Raw genomic sequence first — 19,180 nt, 5'->3', positions numbered from 1 at the left:
AGATGCCAAAGACAATATAGTACCCATCGCTTTAACCTCTCCAGTCTATTCCTTATTCACTAGTGTTCTGTCATGTCCTGTCAATAGGTTTATTATGAGAGATTCTTTCAGAAGAGTCTGTAGGGCAGCACTTTTTTTCTTTGATTTAAATTTCCTTTACCCTCAGAAGCCTTTATAATGTCATCAACTGTTCAGCACAAATAGAGGTTTAAAAAAAGGGGCACCTACCTGGGTGGCTCAGTTGGTTAAGCATCTGACTCTTGATCTCAGCTCAGGTCTTGATCTCAGGGTCATGAGTTCAAGCCCCAAGTTGGGCTCCACGCTGGGCATGAAGCCCACTTAGAAAAAAAAAAAAGTTAAAGGACCAGTGTAAAATGTAATGCTACCAGTAAATGCTGGTGTGTCTCTGACGGTTTCCATCTATTGCTTTAGGATGAGGATCACTGCCTCAGGGATGCACTGGTCTTCAAAGGGGGAGAATAAAATCTAGCCATGAAGAACCAGCAATGGCTTTTTTTGGCTGACTGAGCAGGCCAGTGGCAGGTATATGCTGGGATCTGTAGGAGTCAGAGGTGGTGAAAACAGAAGGTATCGTGTTCTTGAATCAAATGAAAGGAAAGACACTTGCATCATGGGATGTGGGATGAGTGGCTTTTTCCATCTCTCTGGGCCTTGATTCTTTGACAACAAGAAGTATCACATTCATTTATACCAGGAAAGCAAAGCTGCTCAATGGGGAGAATTGGAAACCCATCCCACTCTGGGCACTATCACAAGCTGATGTCAAACATCAAGTACAGTCTTGCTAGTGCATCCTAATTGAGGGGGTAGGGGTGACGGTCTGGAGAAGTAGAACTGTTTGAAAGAAGAGCCTAGTTATTTACAAACAGATACAACAAAACTGTTGGCAGCGACTGGTATAGGGGTAGTCAATCTGAGAATCCTCATTGTACCCTGGAAGTAGATATGAATCCCTTCAAAGGTGCACATTCAAAGGAAAGGAAATAATGGCTGTTGCCCATTTGGGGCAGGATGGTGTTTAAATGCTTCCCTTCTGCAACACACAATAGCTTTTTAATTCTATTTCCAACTATGATGGTCATTCCTGCCACAAGTGCAAACATCAGGGTCAAAGGTGCAAGTGGCCATCAGTTCTAAATGACCATGTTTTAAGTTTATTTATTTATTTATTTTTAGAGGTGGGGGAGAGGCAGAGAGAGAGGGAGAGAGAATCCCAAGCAGGCTCCATGCTGTCACAGTGAATCCCGACATGGGGTTTGATCTCAAGAACCATGAGATCATGACCTGAGCTGAAATCAAGAGTCGGAGGCTTAACCGACGGAGACATCCAGGCGCCGCTTAATGACCAGGTTTTCTTAACCAAATTTTGAGACAAAGATTCACCTACTTTTTCTAGAATGGATTAAATAACTTCATGTCTTCATGCAAATAACTATATTTTACCTTTCACACCTAAAATGTTACAACTGTGTTGTTTTCAGAACAGCACACATTTGCTAACCCCATTATATGCTCCCTGGAATCCCTTCCTCCTTGACTCAGTAGGGTGCCCAGGGAGTAGAATTCAGTAACCTTAAATTTCAGTTTTCCCATCTGGTGGATGGGGCAAGGCCATGTACTTCCTGAAGCTCAGATCTCAGCAGCACGGCGCTCTTCAGACATCATGAGAACATATTATTTATGTCCTGACAGCTTAGCCAGAACACGTGAGGCCAGCGTCGCTCGTGGTCATCTGGCCTGCCCTCCATTCAATACCTTGCTTTCTGTTTATATAAAAATCCAAGATTCAAAACGATCAGATATACTTTTCTAGTTGTAATGTATTTACTCCCTTAACCACAATTCTAAACTCCCTGTCTTGCTAATCATTGTATCTTGGTGTTGGTTTAATGTCCCTTTCTCTTGGCTGACTTTCATTTAGCTTTTTCTTTTAAATTAAACCTATTATTTTGAGATCCTTGTAGATTCACATGCCCTTGTAGGAAACAATACCCTTCACCCAGCCTCCCTCCAGTGGTGACATTTTGCATAGCTACCCACAACATCAAAACCAGGAAATTGCATTTAATGCCTATTATCTACTCTCACAGGCACTGGGGATCTGAGGAGTCACTTTAGCAGTATCACATGTTTTAGATTTCTAATCATATTAATCAGGTAGCAGGTAAAGGTCCAAACTAGAGGAAGTCACATGGCTTCTCTGGGAGAAAAGATTTCCTAAGGCCTCCAGCCCTGTGATCTGTAACAGGGTTCAGGGGCAGAGAAAGCCAGCCTACAATGCATAATGATATGTCTTTATTTCATCAACAGAAATGGTGTCGAGACAAAATTCAGTTAACACTAGCAATTCAACTGAGTGAAATTTTTTTTTTTGCACAATAGTGTATTTACAATGAGTAAATGAAGTTTCAATTCATTAGTTCATAGCAATGCTTTTTTTTCCCCAAAAAAGGTAAAAATTCTTAGTTACAGAGAATAAGCATCAACAGCCATTTCATTTTTACAGTAAAAACCACAACAAAAACCACAATCACTTAGAAAAAAAAAGACAAGCCTAAGAACTAGTACAATAAAATGATGCATTGAATTAAGTTACATTAATCGCATAGAATCTGTGTAAAAAGTATGTAGAAAAACACCTGATGTAACCTGTTACAGTCGTTGAGCAGTTATGAGAGGTACAGAGGGTTATACAGGTAGATATGTGTGAAACTGTCCGTATTGTTCGACCTGGGGAGGAAGAGAAGAAGGGCTGTGGCCCCTTGCATACACTGAGAAGACCCTGTTTTGAATATGGCCTCTGGAGTTTGTAAGGCATATATTAGAGGTGCACTTGTATCAGACTGGTTCTGGAACAAATTCTCCCAGGCCCTTTTGGCCTCACAAGCAAAGGTGGTGCTTGCCTTGAACGGCTGTGTCTAACCAGAGCCCAAAGTTCCCAAGTGCATTTGGAAGGTTCCTGTTCACTCACTAGAAGTGGCGGGTCTCTTGTGTCAGAGTGTGAATGACGGCATCCCAGCATTCACACGCACCCAATGCATCGTTAGGACCAGGTGGAGGTCACCCCTCTGCCTGCAGACATGTTTTGGTAGGAGACTTAGCATCATTGGTAGGAAAAACCCTCTTTGTCCAAGTCCCTTCCCTCTTTCCTCATCTACGTGTCCGTTAACCCCCCAGGAACACTTGGCACTGAATGGATGGTCTTGGTGCACTTCTGCTTCTAAGGAGGGCCACTGTTTTATCTGAGGTCAGTAAACTGGAATGAAGTGAAAGTCAGAGTTGTTTAGCCATTGCTTGATAGCGAGACGCATGCACCATGTCACAACATCAAACCAAAGCTACAAAGTGGGGCCTCTGCAACCAAGGGGTATTCTTCACAGAACGGCAGCGTCATTTTCATATTATGATTAAAATGCGTGGATATTCACTGGATATAAATATCACCTCCCAGGGTGGAGTGTAGGAAAATACTATACACTTCCTTTTCTTCGCAAGAAATGTGTTTGCACCGTCAGTTGAATAATTTATCCTCAATTTGCCACAATAGGTCCTTTCTATGTACAAATACTATCTGCACACACTATTTGTGCACAAATATATTCTATTCTACAGCATCAGTCCTTGATGCTTGGGTCAGGAGATGGCTCGGGCGGTACTGGAAACATACAGCTTGAACACAGATTGCCTCTATGCACACAGACTTCCTGCACGAAAACCAACTCCACATAGGGCACGGCACTGTGGACTGACTCGCCAAAAACTGCACCTACAACAAGATCCTCAATTTTGGGAAGAGATACTAACTCATGATAGAGTGAACAGCTTTATTCCTTAAAAAAAAAAAAAAAATTCTGTCCCTCAGTCTATTTACAGTAATTTGAGGACAAAACTTGATTCTTGCTCCCTTCCAGGTCTGCGACTCCTTCAAGACTGTAAGCGGTAGGGGAGCAGATTGAAGTCATTTATTAAGCAGCTGCTAGTTTAAATGGGGTGTAATGTAGAGGTCCAGCTAAGTGGGGTCTGAAAGCGCTTCACAGGCCTTACTCGCTCTGAGAGGGTTCTGCTACCACAGGGTGTGGAGCGGCCCATAGGGACGGGACGTTGCAGTTTCTTAAAAGGTGTATACTTTATACACCTTTGTTTCTTCTTTAATGGCAATCATAAAATATTAAAAGAGAAAGTGTAGGTATAGATCTTTTTTTTTTCTTAGAAGATTTTATTTTTAAGTAATCTCTACACCCAACATGGGGCTTAAACTTACAACCCCGAGATCAAGAGTCGCATGCTTTACTGACTGAACCAGCCAGGCGCTCCTAGACCTCTTGATAACAGCTTTGAACTTCACATTGTGCCCACTCGATGTCTGGCGGTTCTCTCATGCAAGTCCTAGAGCTGGTCCCTGGCCTCCTTTTTAAGGAGAAGTGGCAGCTGGCATTCTAATCACTAGCCTTTTTTTTTTTTTTTTTTACTTCCTCAGGAAAGCAATACAAGGATTAAATCCAAAGTCATAGTGCATCTTAAAAGCAGCATACTTTTAGAAAGACAGTTAATAAATTACTTGTACAATATACAAAATAATGTTTTATACTGCAGCATCACCTCTGACGCCTGAGTCATTGGTAGGGAACCCGGAATAGAAATAGCAGGATGGCCTAGTAAGTTTGACAGCTCTTTTGTTTTGTTTTCGCAACTGTTTTGTTCCAGAATCAGTATGTAATGAAGTTTGATTTTATTCAAGGCACCCCCAGATAACGCAGAGAAACAAACACATACAGCAAAGCACTCACCTGCCCAAAGCCTGACCAACCTGAATGAAGTGAGGTTGTCTGGACACACAAGTAGAACAAAGGTGGATCCAAGGGGAGGACTAGATCCAGGCGGATGTTAACCAGCCACAGGGCCACCTCCACCGCTCCTGCCCCAACGGCTCACGCCTACGTTTTTGGAGACCCAACTCGGCTGTGGCAGGGATCCTCCTAAGCAGGCCATGGCAGCAGGGTCCTTTATTTTTGTAAGGAAGGACCCTTAAAAGCACAATTAAATGCCACCATGCTGTGCAAACACTGTTCTTTGCTATTAACTTGCTTTTCTTTTTCATAAAAGACATGGGCCTCACTAAGGGATCCCAGGGAAAGGAGACAGGCTGGTTCTTAAAACTCCACTTGAGGCAATTTGGATTCTGGTCCCCAACTAGTCCTCCCTTTGAATCAACCCAGAAACAATTTGGATGAACACATGGTTCAGGGTAGTAAAAGACAAGACGAGTCACATAGACAATTGCACAAAGCCAGTCACTGTTTATGGTACATAGTGAACAAAATCATAACAACCTGTTAAAAATCTCTAAGAAATGGAAAGACAGTTTTCCAAGCAGTGTTTTTAACCAGACCCATTGTAGGGGTTTGATTGGGGAAGGGGGAGAAAAGCGAGGCGGGGGTGGGTGGAAGGAGGATGTGGGCTGAGTTAGGGTGGAGGGAAATAAGGAGACCCCTCCCCACCTGGAAATGGCCGTGGCACAGGTGTGTGTGTGCGGACCAAACAACAGACAGCGGGGAGACTGATGGAATGTGGTCAAGACTACCAGTTGCACATGAGTTGTCGCCAGGGTAAGTCATGCCAGCGAGCTTGTTTGGACCTGGTTATGATACTAGCAGAAAACATTCTTTTTTCAAAAGAAGAGGAGGTCACTTAAAAAAGGCAACACGAGAGTTAAACAATACTGTTGGCTGACTCCTCCACCATTAACACCTGTGGATGTATATCACCTGTGATGTATCACATGATTCACATTGAATTTAAATTCCAGCTGTCACCAGTTTTCCACAAAGGCAAACCCCACGGTGAAGCACAGAACCGTTCCACTAGGCCAAGAAATTCCAACAACCATAATAAAAATGGCAGCTCCAACGCTGAGCTTTACCAAAATCTGACTCAGACTAGCACACACACATACACACGCACATGAGAAAAAACAAAAACCCAGAGGCAGGTTTTAAAAGCGGAACTATTTTAAAAGAAAAGCCTTTTTTTTTTTTTTATCCTACCGCATGAACCAACAAATTTCTGGCATTCATACATATTTAAACATTTAGCGCTAATATTTGTACAGAAAAGAGTTAATAATACTAAAACATATGTTACTATGATTTCACTTTTCGCCTACATCATATACTAATTTCCCCTTTTACATGCAGCTTTAATATTGTCCAAACAATGGCACAAATAAAGAAACAAAGTCAACCATCTAGTCCCCACTGCCCACCACCCCATCCCCACATCAAACCTTTCAGGACTCTACCTGCAGCCAGGCTGGAGGGCCGACCGGAGGGAGGGAGCGGATTCCTCCTCCTCTTAGGCTGGCGGCAGGGTCTTGGGCACATCTTCCTGTAAACGTGGCCAGGGGCCAGCACGCCCCCAGAGCCAAGGGAAGCTGCTCTCTGTGGGTTGCAAGCCAACCAGTTTTGCAGCAAGAGAAGAAAATTATCATCAGGTGAGGGTAGGTGTGTGTGTGGTGGGGGAAGGGGATAGGGAGGGCTCCTTGGCCATACTGTATCCAAAGCCTCAGAATGAAATCTGCCTTTGGACAAGAGACGAGCAGAAAAACCTCAGAATTCAACTCAAAGCATTTGGAGAAGGGAGGGAGAAAGAAATGCTTTTGCCTGTATTAGGGACAGACCCCAGGCTTACATGTGCCCTGCTCTCTCCTACTCTGGGTGAACTGCATTAACCCAGGACGCCTGGCGCTGTGATTCAAACCCACTCAGGTGAGATGTCCTGGGAGCTGGGGCCTGGGCAAGGGAGTGGGGTGGCTGATCAGACAAATCCTTCCAAGAAATTCCTCCTGCACTGCACTTTCACGGGCAGGCAGGGGCCTGAGGATGGGTTGAAATGAATGGGACTTGCCCCCTGGGTGAGAAAATAGTTCTAACTTGATTTTTAGGAGCCAATGCCTGCTGAGTTCTGGTACAAAATCATGGGTTCCTGCTGTTTGGATGCACTTTTGAGTGGACGTCCAAACTCTCTCCCCACTTAGGAGTCTGAACATCCAGCATCAACTCTGAACTCTCTGCATTTAAACTTTGCTTCTGGGAAAGGTGGGGAGGAGGTGAAATATAAAAATATTCAAGCAGATTATTGTCTACACATCCTAGGATGAATTCATTATTTGGCAAGATTATTTTTCCTACATAATTATCACCTGAGTGCTTTTTAATTAGCTAAAATGTCTTACTTTTAAACTAAAAGCAAAGAATATACAGTATACTCGAGTTATACCGAAGTTAACAACTTCATTTAAGAAAATAGGTTTGACCCAAAACTCAGTGCAAGTGGCAAAGTTGACCATGACTGTACAGTATCTGCAAGAAAAACAAAAACAAAAAAACAACCCACAACACTCAGATGACACCATCTGACGGTGCCCAAAGCAAACCAAACAAACAAAAAAAGGGTCTGAAATAAAACCTCAAAAGAAGTTTCCAACATTGAATTCTGTTCCATAAATAAGTACAAATTGAAATTGAACTGTGAAGCAAGAAAAATGACCATGTTAACAGTTATCAAACTAGTTCTAGCATCGGAGACAAAAGAAGAGGAATGTTGGAACCTGTTTATAAATGAGAAATGAAGTTTTCCAGTTTTAGGATGAGAAAATTGAGGCATGCAGGACTTTTGCATATGGATATATATATATCTTATATATATATATTATATATAATATGTACAGTCTAGCTATAAAACTTTGATGTGTATAGAAGCTGTCTTCAATGAAAAAAATTGAACATTCAGAAGAAATTCCTGAGATAGGGTTTGTGACATGGGCCACTGAGAAAAAAAATCCGTGGTTGGGTCCTAGAGGTGTTCTAGTCTATCCCTGTTGAGACTGAAATTAACCCACAGACAGGCAGCGTCAGCACCGCCCGTCTTTCCTCGCCTGAGCAAGGGGTAGCACCATTGTGAAGGGAACTGTATATCACTCCCGCTTGAAGAGAGGAGGGAATACTCAGAAACAGTATTGCTGCTAAGAACGCTGTAGTGTGCACCAAATTCCTTCTCGGTTCTTCCAGACAACAGATGAGCAGCACCACAGGCTGACCGGAGAACACCTGGGTGGGAGAGGCGTGAGAACTGGGAGGCAGGCCGCGTCACTAGGTGTAATCTTTCCTGGGCTGTTCGTCGGTCGTACACTTATCAGTCATTTCCTGGCAGAAATCCACGGTCACCGTCTGGCTCCTGGATTCAAGAGGAGGCCCTCTCTCCGAGAAGGTTCCGGGGTCAGCGCCTTCCGGCCTCCTCCCGGAAGTACAGTTTTCCGAGGTGTTGCCGGGCACCCAGGGGGGCCCGGGGGGAGCCGCTCCCGGCTCCAGGCAGCAGGGGGCGCTTTCCCCCACCGCGCACTGGGAGGCGGCCAGGTTCTGCTCCACGCTCAAGGGCGCAGGGTTAATACTGGAGGCTGCGGGGAGGCCCACGGGTCTGAGGACGGGGCAGTACCGGTGCAGGGCCTGGATCTGCTCGGGGCTCTGGATGTCGCGGCACACTTCCTGGGAAAGGCAGGAGAAGTTGTCCAGCAGCTCCCCCATGCAGGCTTTCAGCTGGTTCCTCTCTGACAACAGCTTCTCTTTCTCACACACCTGGACAGCAGAGAGAAGAGAGGGGGCCTGATCAAGCCTGAACGGGAGGACAGAAGCCCGGTTTCTGGGGGTTTTCCAACTTTTGTTTTTGCATTTGGCATTGCAGTGTAACTCGTGAATAGCTAGGCCAGGACCTAGGCACCTATAAAATGTATATTTAAGGAGCCGGGGCTCAAGTGTCCTATCGGAGCAGCCTATCCAGATGTCCAGATGTGCTGGAAAGCCTCACACCTTGCCTGTGGCAGCTCTTCATCCCTCTCTGGGGTCTGTCCAAGTGGCCAGCAAAATCACCACCAACCAGAAAACTACAGGGAGTCAAAGTTCTGGTTTCCTGGATTTGGGGGTTTTTAGAGAATCATTTGGAAAACCCTCAGCCCCAAACTTTGGAGTTAAAAAAAAATCTCCCCCAAATGTGTTAGGTTTGCCATTTCTGAAGGTCAGAAATGGGCCAATTCCAACTTTATGACATTTTGGAAGAAGGCAAAGCTGTGGAGATGGTAAAAAGGCCAGTGGTTGCCAGGGGCTGGGGGAGGGAGAAGGATGAACAGGTGAAGCACAGAGGATTTTTAGGGCAGTGAATTTACTCAATGATATAGTCATGGTGGATACATTTGTCCCAATCTATAGAATATACAACACCAAGAATGAGTCCTGATGTAAATTATGGACTTGGGTGATTATGATGTGTCAAAATAGGTTCCTCAATTGTAAGAAATGCACTACTCTGGTGGGAGATGTTGATAAGGGGGGCTGGTGTGATGAGTGTATAGGGGCAGGGGGCAGGAGCATTCAATTGTGCTGTAAACCAAAAACTTCTCTAAAAAGGAAAGTCTCATAAAAAAAAAAACTGATGAAAAATCAACGAAAATCAACAACGAAAATCAACCATTGGCAATTTCATACGGTTCCATCAAATAACAGGCCTTCTGGCCTTTGCAGCATACAGACTGAACACAACAGATCCTCTTTAGTACAGGTGGGGACTGTGACATGGAAAGGGCAGACAGAGGCGTGGTGACTGAGCCCTAGCAGACTAGCCCATGGTTCTGAGATGCTGTCCTCAAAGAAAATCCCACACAAGCTCTTGTGTTACTAAAATTCATCATCCCATCAGAGAGATGAATTTCGCCACCAGAGGGGAGACTGGTTAAAGTTTCACTCGAACTATCTGCGTGAGGAGAGAAGATGCAAAGGTTCCAGGAGGCACACACAGTGAAAGAGATGAGGAAACTGGACATCACCACCAGATGGGAGAGAAAATGGAAGGCGGGGGGGGGGGGGGAGTGAGAGAGAGAGAGAAAGCAGGGGAGAGAAGCAAACATACAACACGGGGGCTCCGACATGGGAGCTGTACGTGCTGTAGCATGAATGCAATCTGGCAGGCAGCGTGGGCATGTGTATAGGAGACAGAGATTTACACGGGGAAAGGGCACCTGCTAAAATATTTATAAATTTATCAAGAAAACATGTTTTAAAAATGAAAAATAAACAGATGTACCAGTGCAAGTTGAGAGAAATACATTATGCAAGTTTGCAAAAGCTGAGTGGCGTGCCGGAGGCAGCATGGCGGTGGGGAGTGGGTGTGTGTGTGCGGGAGACTGGCAGGGCAGACTGGCCTGCCCCTGCCTGCCAGTGCCGTACCTGCCTCCCAGACTAGGTGAGCAGGCACGACCCCGCAGTTAGAGGGTGCCGGATAGGAAACAGAACATCCAGGAAGTCTCTTCGTGGAAAATATCTTACATTTGTGGCTGTGCAACCCGGACAGCCAGGAAGACCTGGAGGTCTGCAGAGTGGGAGGCAACACCACCCAGCCCCAGGAGGAGTGTCTCAGTCTCGATCCTGCCACATCATATTGGCCAAGCCACCAACCCCCTACTAATCTGCAAAATGTTCTGGGCCACTTTTAAGGGGAAGAAAATGAAATGCTGCTGTGACCGTGTTTTGGCTCTTCGCAGGAAAGGCAGTATAAATCAAGGCCCTGGTTACAAGCATGAAGCTCTAAGTCACAGATATACAGTGATGAGCACAGGAAACTCTCATGCGGCAGCAAAATGTAGCATATTATTTAAGAAGTTGCCAAAAAAGTGGGAGGAGAAGTAGGAGGTGCCCTCTCCATTTTTCAACTGAACAGTATTAAGCAAAGTGCTTTAGGTATCTGCCTGGTGTGTGGCTTAGACTTTATTGTTTGTTCGGTATTACACAAGTACATGGAAGGACAGAACTCTAATTACAAAAATCAGGTGTTTCTCAAACATGGGTGATGAGACTCATTCTACATAGGGCTGAATGATCATGGACATATGCCCAATGTCCTGATAAGTTGTACTGAGCAGGCTCAGCCTTGCCTGGGTCCCTCCCTAAGCCCAGTAGGCTTTCAGAAGACCCATATTCACCACCAACAATGTCTTGTCCCCTTATGTGGCTTTAATACAAATTTTTGTTGTTGTTAAAGCAACATTCAAGAAAAGTTTGAAAGAAAGAAGGAATTCATAATTCCACAATCTGGTCACAATTTCAAAGAAATTTCAGGGCAATAGACATTTCCTGAAGGCTTCACTGGGCCTGCACTGGAGACTGAGAGGTGATCCAGTCACTGTCCTTGTTGTGAGGAACCTACCATCTAGGGTGGGGGGCTGGGGAGACACACACAGACGACGCAAGACTGCGGTGATAAGCATGAAGCCAGAGGTCAGATCAGGGCTCCAGGGGTGAGTGCCCAGCCTCAGCTGGGACTCAGGGAAGGGGTTTCCTAGACACGTGGCAGTAATGTGAGTCTCAAAGGATGAAGGATGAAATTACAGAAGAAAATGGTCGAGAATCGTCCAAGGTAGAGGGGAGACAGCAGAGGCACAAACACGGAAGTACGAACATAGATGGCAGGAAGTGCGAAGAGCTTGATTTTATTAGGGGTCAAGTTCAAGGATAGGAGTGGAAGGTGATGCTGGAGATAGCTACAGACTGAACCTTGGAAAGCACCAATGTCTTGCTAAGAAGCTTGAGCTTTATTTTGTAGGTGACTTAACCACTGCACATGAGTAAATTTCCCCTGCTTGGTGGGCGTTAATTTATTTTTTATTTTATTGTATTTTTTTTTTAAAGTTTATTTATTTATTTGAGGGGCACCTGGCTGGCTCAGTCGGTTAAGTGTCTGACTTCGGCTCAGGTCATGATCTCATGGTTTGCAAATTCGAGCCCCACGTCAGGCTCTGGGCTGACAGCTCAGAACCTGGAGCCTGCTTCAGATTCTGAGTCTCCCTCTATCCCCGCCCCTCCCCCACTCATGCTCAGTCTCTCTCTCAAAAATAAATAAAACATTAAAAAAATTTTATTTGAGAGAAAGAGAATGTGCACAATAGTGGGGGAGGGGCAGAGAGACAAGAGAGAATCCCACGTAGGTTCCACATGGTCAGCGTGGAGCCTGATGAGGGGCTTGAATTCATGGACTGTGAGATAATGACCTCAGCCAAAACCAAGAGTCGGATGCTTAACTGACTAAGCCACCCAGGCACCCTGGGCGTTAATTTAAAAAAGAGAGAAAAAATACCCTGAAGTCCTTGATAACAGGTCAATATTTATTTATGCTTTTAAAATGTCTTATCTTATTCTGAGGTTCTCATTGGGACAGTGGCTTACCATGAGACAGAGGATTACTGTGTATAAAGTCTGGATCCACACTTAGATCATAACCACATCATGTGGTCTCTCTCTTCCTTAGCTTGACACAGGCACAGTACCTAAGATGTTTCCAGTATTTGGCCAGCTGAAAGGTCCAGCTAAATGAGGTTGCACTGGTTGCCTTCAAAGCTACAGTAAGGAGCCAGAGGCCACCTGGAGTTACCTCCTGAAGCTTAAGCTTGCTTACAAAGGAGAAGGGGGCACAGAGCTCCCAGTGAGGGGAGCCTGGGAGATGGGAGCTTGTTCCCTGAGATAAAATAGTCTCAGGCACAGGGAAGAGGTGCCAGCCACTTGGAGGCAGAATCACAAAATCAAGGACCCTGGGACTGCGAGGGGCTTCAGGAGATCATGTGGTGTCCTGTCTACATTCTACACTCTTCTGTGTGAGGCAGGAGAAAGCAGTGGTGTCTAGATTTGGAATCAGACAACTGGGTTTGCATTCAAGTTCTGCCACATAGTGGAGAGTGAGCACACTTCTCTGCGCCCCTCTCCTCCTCTGTAACTGGAGATAAAATAGCACCTAAGTCATTGGGTTGATGTGAAGATTAAATGTGATCATTTACAAAAATAGTTGAGAATAATACCTGGCCCACACATGCATGCAATAAATGTTAGTGACCAGTCCATGCTGAATGGAAAAAAAGAAAGGACTACCTCTATGTGTATTACTGAAGGACATAAAATACTGAAACATGATTATAGCTCTGCACAGACACACACAACTGCAGATAGAAAGCTATTCTTTTTTGTTGAGAAACTTGCTTAAAAATAAACCCAAACTTCCCCAAATTGTGATCCTTCTCTCCACTTCTCCAGCCTTCACTTCTGCAATTCTGCATCAGTCCTGGTCACTCCGGGTTGCTGATAGCAGTGAATGGGTCAACTCACCAATTTGCGGATTTCACATTCTAAATTCTGAATACAGTCCAGTTTCCTCTTGCGGCAGCGCTGGGCCGCGATGCGGTTCTTGCTGCGCCGTCGGACGTCGTGAATGAACTCTAACTGTTCTGAGGTTAGCTTGTGCATCTTAATCATCATCTGGAAATCATTCCTTGGAAGATCTGTGATTTGATCTACAGGAAAGGGAAGTTTGACCTGAAACCGAGAACAGCAGAATATGATTATGGTAACTGTATTTTAGTTTGAATTCCAGCTGGCGGAACATCAAAAAAATGGTCAAACCTCCTTTTTAAGAGGACCAAATAGTATGGAAACTACTCAAAGTAAGCAGTGATTAATTCTTTCTTGTTTCAAATATAAGTAAGATGTAATATTTAGAGTCAAACAGCACGTGAACACACAATTTATAATGTGGTTATTGTTCCTGAGGTTCTTGAAACAAACAGCACGAAAGATACTGGAAAATGTGTACTTTTTCACTGCTACAGCAATTTTACGAAAGACTCTACAGTTAGTTGAAACCTACTTCCATTGAGCCTCAGCTCAATAAAATAACAATTTACAGACAGATATCATTGAAGGAATTATCTAAAACATTTGAACGAGGACAGCATCACACACGTCAAAGATGCTGGGAAGATGAAACAACCAGTGTGGTTTTTCAGTTATAACAGCATAAGGAGGTACAGCGAGGGAACTCAGATGGGCTCCACCCTGGTGGACTAGAGTTCAAACCTGGGCTTTAGTCTTTCTACCAGCCATGAGACCTCAGGCTAGTTACCTTACTTCTCTGAGTCTCAATTTCCTCATTTTAAAGTGGGGCATGCTTTTGAGCTGCCCAAGGCTATACCAATTTGGGCCCTTTGGCCATTTTCCAAAAATTTAATGGTCATTCCATCTCACATTCTCTTTCACAGCATGTTGACCTTCCTCTATCAAGAGGTGGGATGTGTGTTCCTGCCTCTTGATCACCACAGTGCAGCCGGAGTAACAGTGTGTGGCTTGAGGCTAGGTCATAAAAGGAGCTGAGGCTTCCTCCTAGGCTTCTTAGACTGCTTTCTCCGGAGGAAACCAGCTGCCATGCCTAAAAGACTCTCAAGCCACCCTGTGGAGGGCCCAGGCCCATGTGGAGAAGAATGGAGGTCTCCAGCCAACAACCAGCATTGCCTTGTCGGTCACGTGGGTGAACCACCCAGGATGTGATTTTTCTAGGCCCACAGGAACCTTCAGATATGGAAGCCCTGGCCACAGACTTCAGCCTCATGAGGTATCCCAAATTAGAAGTGCTCAGATGGGCCACTCCTGAGTTCCTGACCCACGAAAACGGTGAGAGAAGCTAAATGATTTAAGCCAAGGAGTCTGGGGGTGATTTGTTACGCAGATAACTGATGCAGATACTGTCGGTAGCAAGATTCCAACTTCTAAACTCTTGACAAACAAAGGCAAATAAGCATTATACAAGGAGAGGACATGAGTCTCTGGAGGAATGGATCTGTGTCCTCCTTATATTCTGTTAAATGCACAGGCTTGAATCTTCCAGCAGCTTATCACTACCCTCTCCAAGATTCTTACTGATGGTGCAGGGATGTTAGGGTTCATTTCTGGTCCTGTTTCAGAAAAGGAAGGTGGCATGTTGCTTGACCAAGAGACCAAGTATCTCCTCCGGCTCAGATTCACTTAATTCTTGTTCACATTAGCGTCTGCTTTAGGTGGACCAGCAGATGGCGCTATAAACCTAAACTTTCTACAAAGGGCCAGCCCTGCGCTGTCCAGTGCAAACAAGAGATGTGATTTTTCCATTTCCAGGAGCCACATTAAAGGAAGTAAAAAGAAACATCAGAAATTAATTTTAATAGTATATTGAATTAAGCCCAATAGGCCCAAAATATATTCAACATGTAATTAATATAAGCATAATTGAGATATTTCACTTTTTTGGCACTAAATTTTCAAAACTGGAGGCATATTTTGCACTCAGAACTCGGCACATCTCTAGGGCTCGATAGCCACGTGTGGCGTGTGGCTACTGTGCTGGACGGCACAGCTCTAGAAGGTGGAACAGTCTCAAGTGAACTTGAGTCACCAGAAAAACAGGAGGGTCAGGGTTTAATTGATCAAAGTAGTTTAGGTTGAAGAAACCAACCCCTCGTTAATATTCAGGAGCTGCAGTGTTATATCTGTGTTGTTCAGGGAAGTGAGATGGAGATCCTTGATTCTGAGCTCAGGCCTTTTCTTTGATTGCATCAGATGCCGGAAGATGAGTCTAGATGCTGGCATTTATGGCTAGTTAATCCCCATGCACAAAGGCGGTCACACTACATGACTTTTCTGTGGCTGGATACAACTGCTTTGTCAGGCTGCTTCAGAACCCTGAGCCTGCCGGACGTGGCATTTGCTGAGGGCTCCCGATGGGGTCCTGATTCAACTTTCGCATGGTGAACTCTGTGTCCCATGACACCTGTAAAATTTGGGCCCAAGAAAGCAAAATCGCAACAGCTCACATTACACCACTTTCAGCCCAGCCCTGCTCTGACTGCGGAAAGGCAGGCAGCCAGGGAAAGGGCTTTGTCCATGGGTTGTGTTTGCACAGGGCTTATCATGATACGAAGAATGTTTGATTTCCTTTTATATCCTTTGGATAACAAACAGACACTCCAATCCTGGACAGTGCCTGACTCACACCGGGGTCTGCCTGGTGGGGACACGGATGTTTCCACACCAGGCAGAAGCCTTGTTTGCACAGCAGAGGCTGCCGCGCTTCGGGGCCTCGTGGAGTCCCCCCTCTGCTGACACCAAAGCCGGTCTGCTTCTGCTCTAAATCCTGTTTACTTACTTATTTCCAGAAAGAATACGTACCTACAGCTCAGGCCACAGGGAACGTCAAAGGCCTTCTAGACTAAGAGCTACTGTATTTAAAATCATCCAGACAACAAATGTAAAACACCAGGGAAACGGGACAGAGGTTGACAGGAAAAGGGAAAATCAACAATGCTCGTTTCAAAGTCCTTGAAGCAAAAGGTCCTATAGTTTCAGCGGAGCTGTTGCAACTCCGGCTGCTTTTTAAAGAGGTCAAAGGAAAAGAAAATAGTGATAGACTTTCTTCCATGTGGAAAAACAAAAAACAAACAAACAAAAAGCCAAAACCCAAACCCGACCACTCTTGTTTTTTTTTAAAAGGCTCTGTTACCCCTCAAGCAAGGGAGATCTTGCACTGTCTCCCAAGAGGGAGGTCCCCAAGCATTTTGGGAAGGCGCAGTGGTAACTTTGCCACTGATATTTGTTACTTTCGGAGTAGGAAGTAAGTTCCAAGCCAACGGGCATCTTCCCTGGGGATATAGAGCAGCCACATCCCCTTATGGAGTTGGGAGAATATATTCCACTCTCAAGCGTGCACGCACCAAACACTCCCTGAGTAGGACTCAAAAGTCAGCTAGTACCACATGGGCTTCGAAGGTTCAGACACTTCGAGAGGGCGGAGGCCCTTCTCCCTTTCTTCTGGCAAATTCTTATGACCCAAATAGGCCCGATAGGGCTTAACATCTTATTTACTGTCCCTCCACACACTTATTCTTCCAGGATTTTATTTCACTTCTCAGCAACAGTTTCATTGTCATTCACTGGACCCTCTGAAACAGTGCACAACACCCACCCTAACAAGAGGAAATGTCCTGCCAGCTCCCACCGCCACTTGTCTGAATGCTCGCTGGCCTGCACTTATTTTCAGCCTATTGCACACACAGGAGGCTAAGCATATCAGACATCTGAGGCTAAGCAGGCTGCACAGAAGGGGAGGGGCCCATGGGACTCTGGGTACTGATTTCTCATAGGTGCTGCCCATCTCCACCTCCTACCCGCACTGTGGTTCTCAGGAGAGACTCTGAAAGTCAGGGGCGGTCACTGAGTCAGCGAACCAAGGGCCCAACAGGGTAGCACGGGCCCGTGCTACGGCTTGCATCAGTCTGCTTCTGCTGATTTGCTACTCAGTCCTCTCTGCCCTCTGGAGCACAAGCAGAGGGACAGGACGGAGGACTTCCCAGCCCAACCCCTGCACTGGACTGCTAAGCAGTGACCAGAGTGCAGTCAGACCTTCTGGGGGCTCCAGTTCTCGAGATGTCAGTGAAATGGCGTGCTGCAGTGTGCTGAGGGACCTCTGGCCCCAGGGGCCGGCAAATGTGGGAAAAAGCTATGACATCTAGATGGTAAATAAAACCTAAATCCTCCTCCTCCAGGGCCTGAGCAGGGGAGCTAGGGCCCTGCGGTCCCAGCGCCTCCTCTCGCCCAACAGAAATCAACTGCTCCTCTTTTCTTTGTACCGACAACCACCCCATTCTGTGGCCCAAACCACCACCCCCTTGCTCCCATTTAAACAAAAATACCATTAAAAATTACATAAGAAATATAACTTCTTGCAGAAAATTCAAATATGGGACAGAAGAGGAGAAAAGAAATCCCACCTGCAAACAGTGACTGTCTTGCTCCCGGGGACTGCCCTGTGATCTCTGTTTTCCCTGCATCTTTATTACAGGGTTGCAGGCGGACCACAACCACCTCATCTCACCATGCCTCTCAGCACATTTCCCTGGCCTGGAGCTGCTGGGTGCTCATGGGAACTACTGGAGAGGCAGGACAGAGATGCGAAGGTTGTAGGAAAAGCTGAAAACAAGCATTTCCTCTAGAGATCCCAGCCACAGCTGGTTTGTGAATCTTTTTTCCTATCTCCTTTCTTGGCTTTACTACCAGATGTTGGGAATACAAGCTGCAGGAGTTGGATAATACTAACAGTACCCCGAGGCTCAAAGCCTTTAACACCTACGCTCTTACAAGACCCTCAGATCTCTGTACACTGTCAGGGGAGGAGGCAAGATGCCCATTGGGCTGATGATTCAGTGCTGTTGGCAGGGGGACAACCAGATCCATGCTACGCAGACGCCAGTGACAGAGTCTCCCCTCTCGGCTAAGAAATGTTTCCTGAACAATTGTCCTTCCACCCTCTATTCTCATGGTCCAGTTTCCAGAACAAACGCAGGACACCTGGGATTTAGTTGTACTGCAATTAATTAGCTGTGTGACCTCAGGCGAGCCTTTCATTCTCTCTGTCCTAAAGTTCTTTGAGGAGCTGTGAGTGACAGGAAGATAATACATGCCCTACTTAGCTTATAGGATTGCTATGAAGAATCAAATTGGATAATACATGGAGAAAGTGCTTTGAAAAGTCTGAGTCGCCTGACAAATATGAGGTATTATTAATTCTGTTTACTAGCCCTATCTTCCTTTGTCACATGGTTTCTTCTTCCAGACATAGAGTATGCTGTGCAATTACAGATGCTAGGAACATCTTTCTAGACAACACAAAAACATCGTTTTAATTAGAGATACAGCTGACTTCTATGCTGCCTAGCAAGGTTTTCTTTTAATTAAGCAGACCAATCACAGGCATTTAAAAAAAGATGCCTGAATCAATGAACCACAAGAATGACTGTAAAAATTTTACATACAACATACGTCTGGAAGTTGGCATGTGGGTGGAAATGTCAGTGTCAGATACAGGTCTTCCATTCTACTACGTGTCACACACGATTTTTCCCTGCCCCGCAAACTGCATGAAAACAAATGTACACACATTCAACTCTCACACACTTTTATCCCTCTTGAAATGAAACATGTTGATAAAGCAAGTCCAACCAATAAAAACTTTTGGCTACGCAACTAAATTGCCTTTCCAGTGCTTCCTTACCAAAACTTACAAGTAATTAGACATGTGTGTGGTATAAACCCATCTCACGAAGAAGGCTACTACCTGGAAAATGCTTGTGGCTTTTCTATAATTTTCAAATTTTAAAAATGAACCTGTGAATCAAAACAAGATACCATTTCACATCCACTAGAAGGGCTATAATAAAGAAGATGGACAATAACCAAGTGCTGCTGAAAGTGTGGAGAAATAGGAGCCTTCA

At 45.2% G+C, this 19,180-nt stretch overlaps 1 protein-coding gene across 3 annotated transcripts in view; it reads right to left on the bottom strand.

Moving 5' to 3' along the window:
- Window positions 1-4,260: 4,260 nt before the first annotated feature.
- The window catches only part of BACH2 (BTB domain and CNC homolog 2), a 356,461-nt gene continuing 341,541 nt past the window's right edge, over window positions 4,261-19,180 (bottom strand). For all 3 annotated transcript variants that reach the window (XM_047101755.1, XM_047101754.1, XM_047101753.1), the window contains 2 exons: window positions 13,215-13,421; window positions 4,261-8,651 (listed from right to left, as the gene is read on the bottom strand). In XM_047101755.1, the coding sequence (XP_046957711.1) occupies window positions 8,169-8,651; window positions 13,215-13,421 (690 nt within the window). In that variant the 3' untranslated portion in view covers window positions 4,261-8,168. The remainder of the gene's footprint in view (window positions 8,652-13,214; window positions 13,422-19,180) is intronic.

This window comes from Lynx rufus, unplaced genomic scaffold, assembly GCF_022079265.1.
Source record: "Lynx rufus isolate CCGP_SWC_20201006 ecotype Redwood Valley unplaced genomic scaffold, mLynRuf1.p SCAF_6, whole genome shotgun sequence".
Taxonomy (NCBI): domain Eukaryota; kingdom Metazoa; phylum Chordata; class Mammalia; order Carnivora; family Felidae; genus Lynx; species Lynx rufus.
The sequence above is the reverse complement of the archived record's forward strand: the minus strand, read 5'-3'. Positions and strand labels throughout refer to the sequence as shown.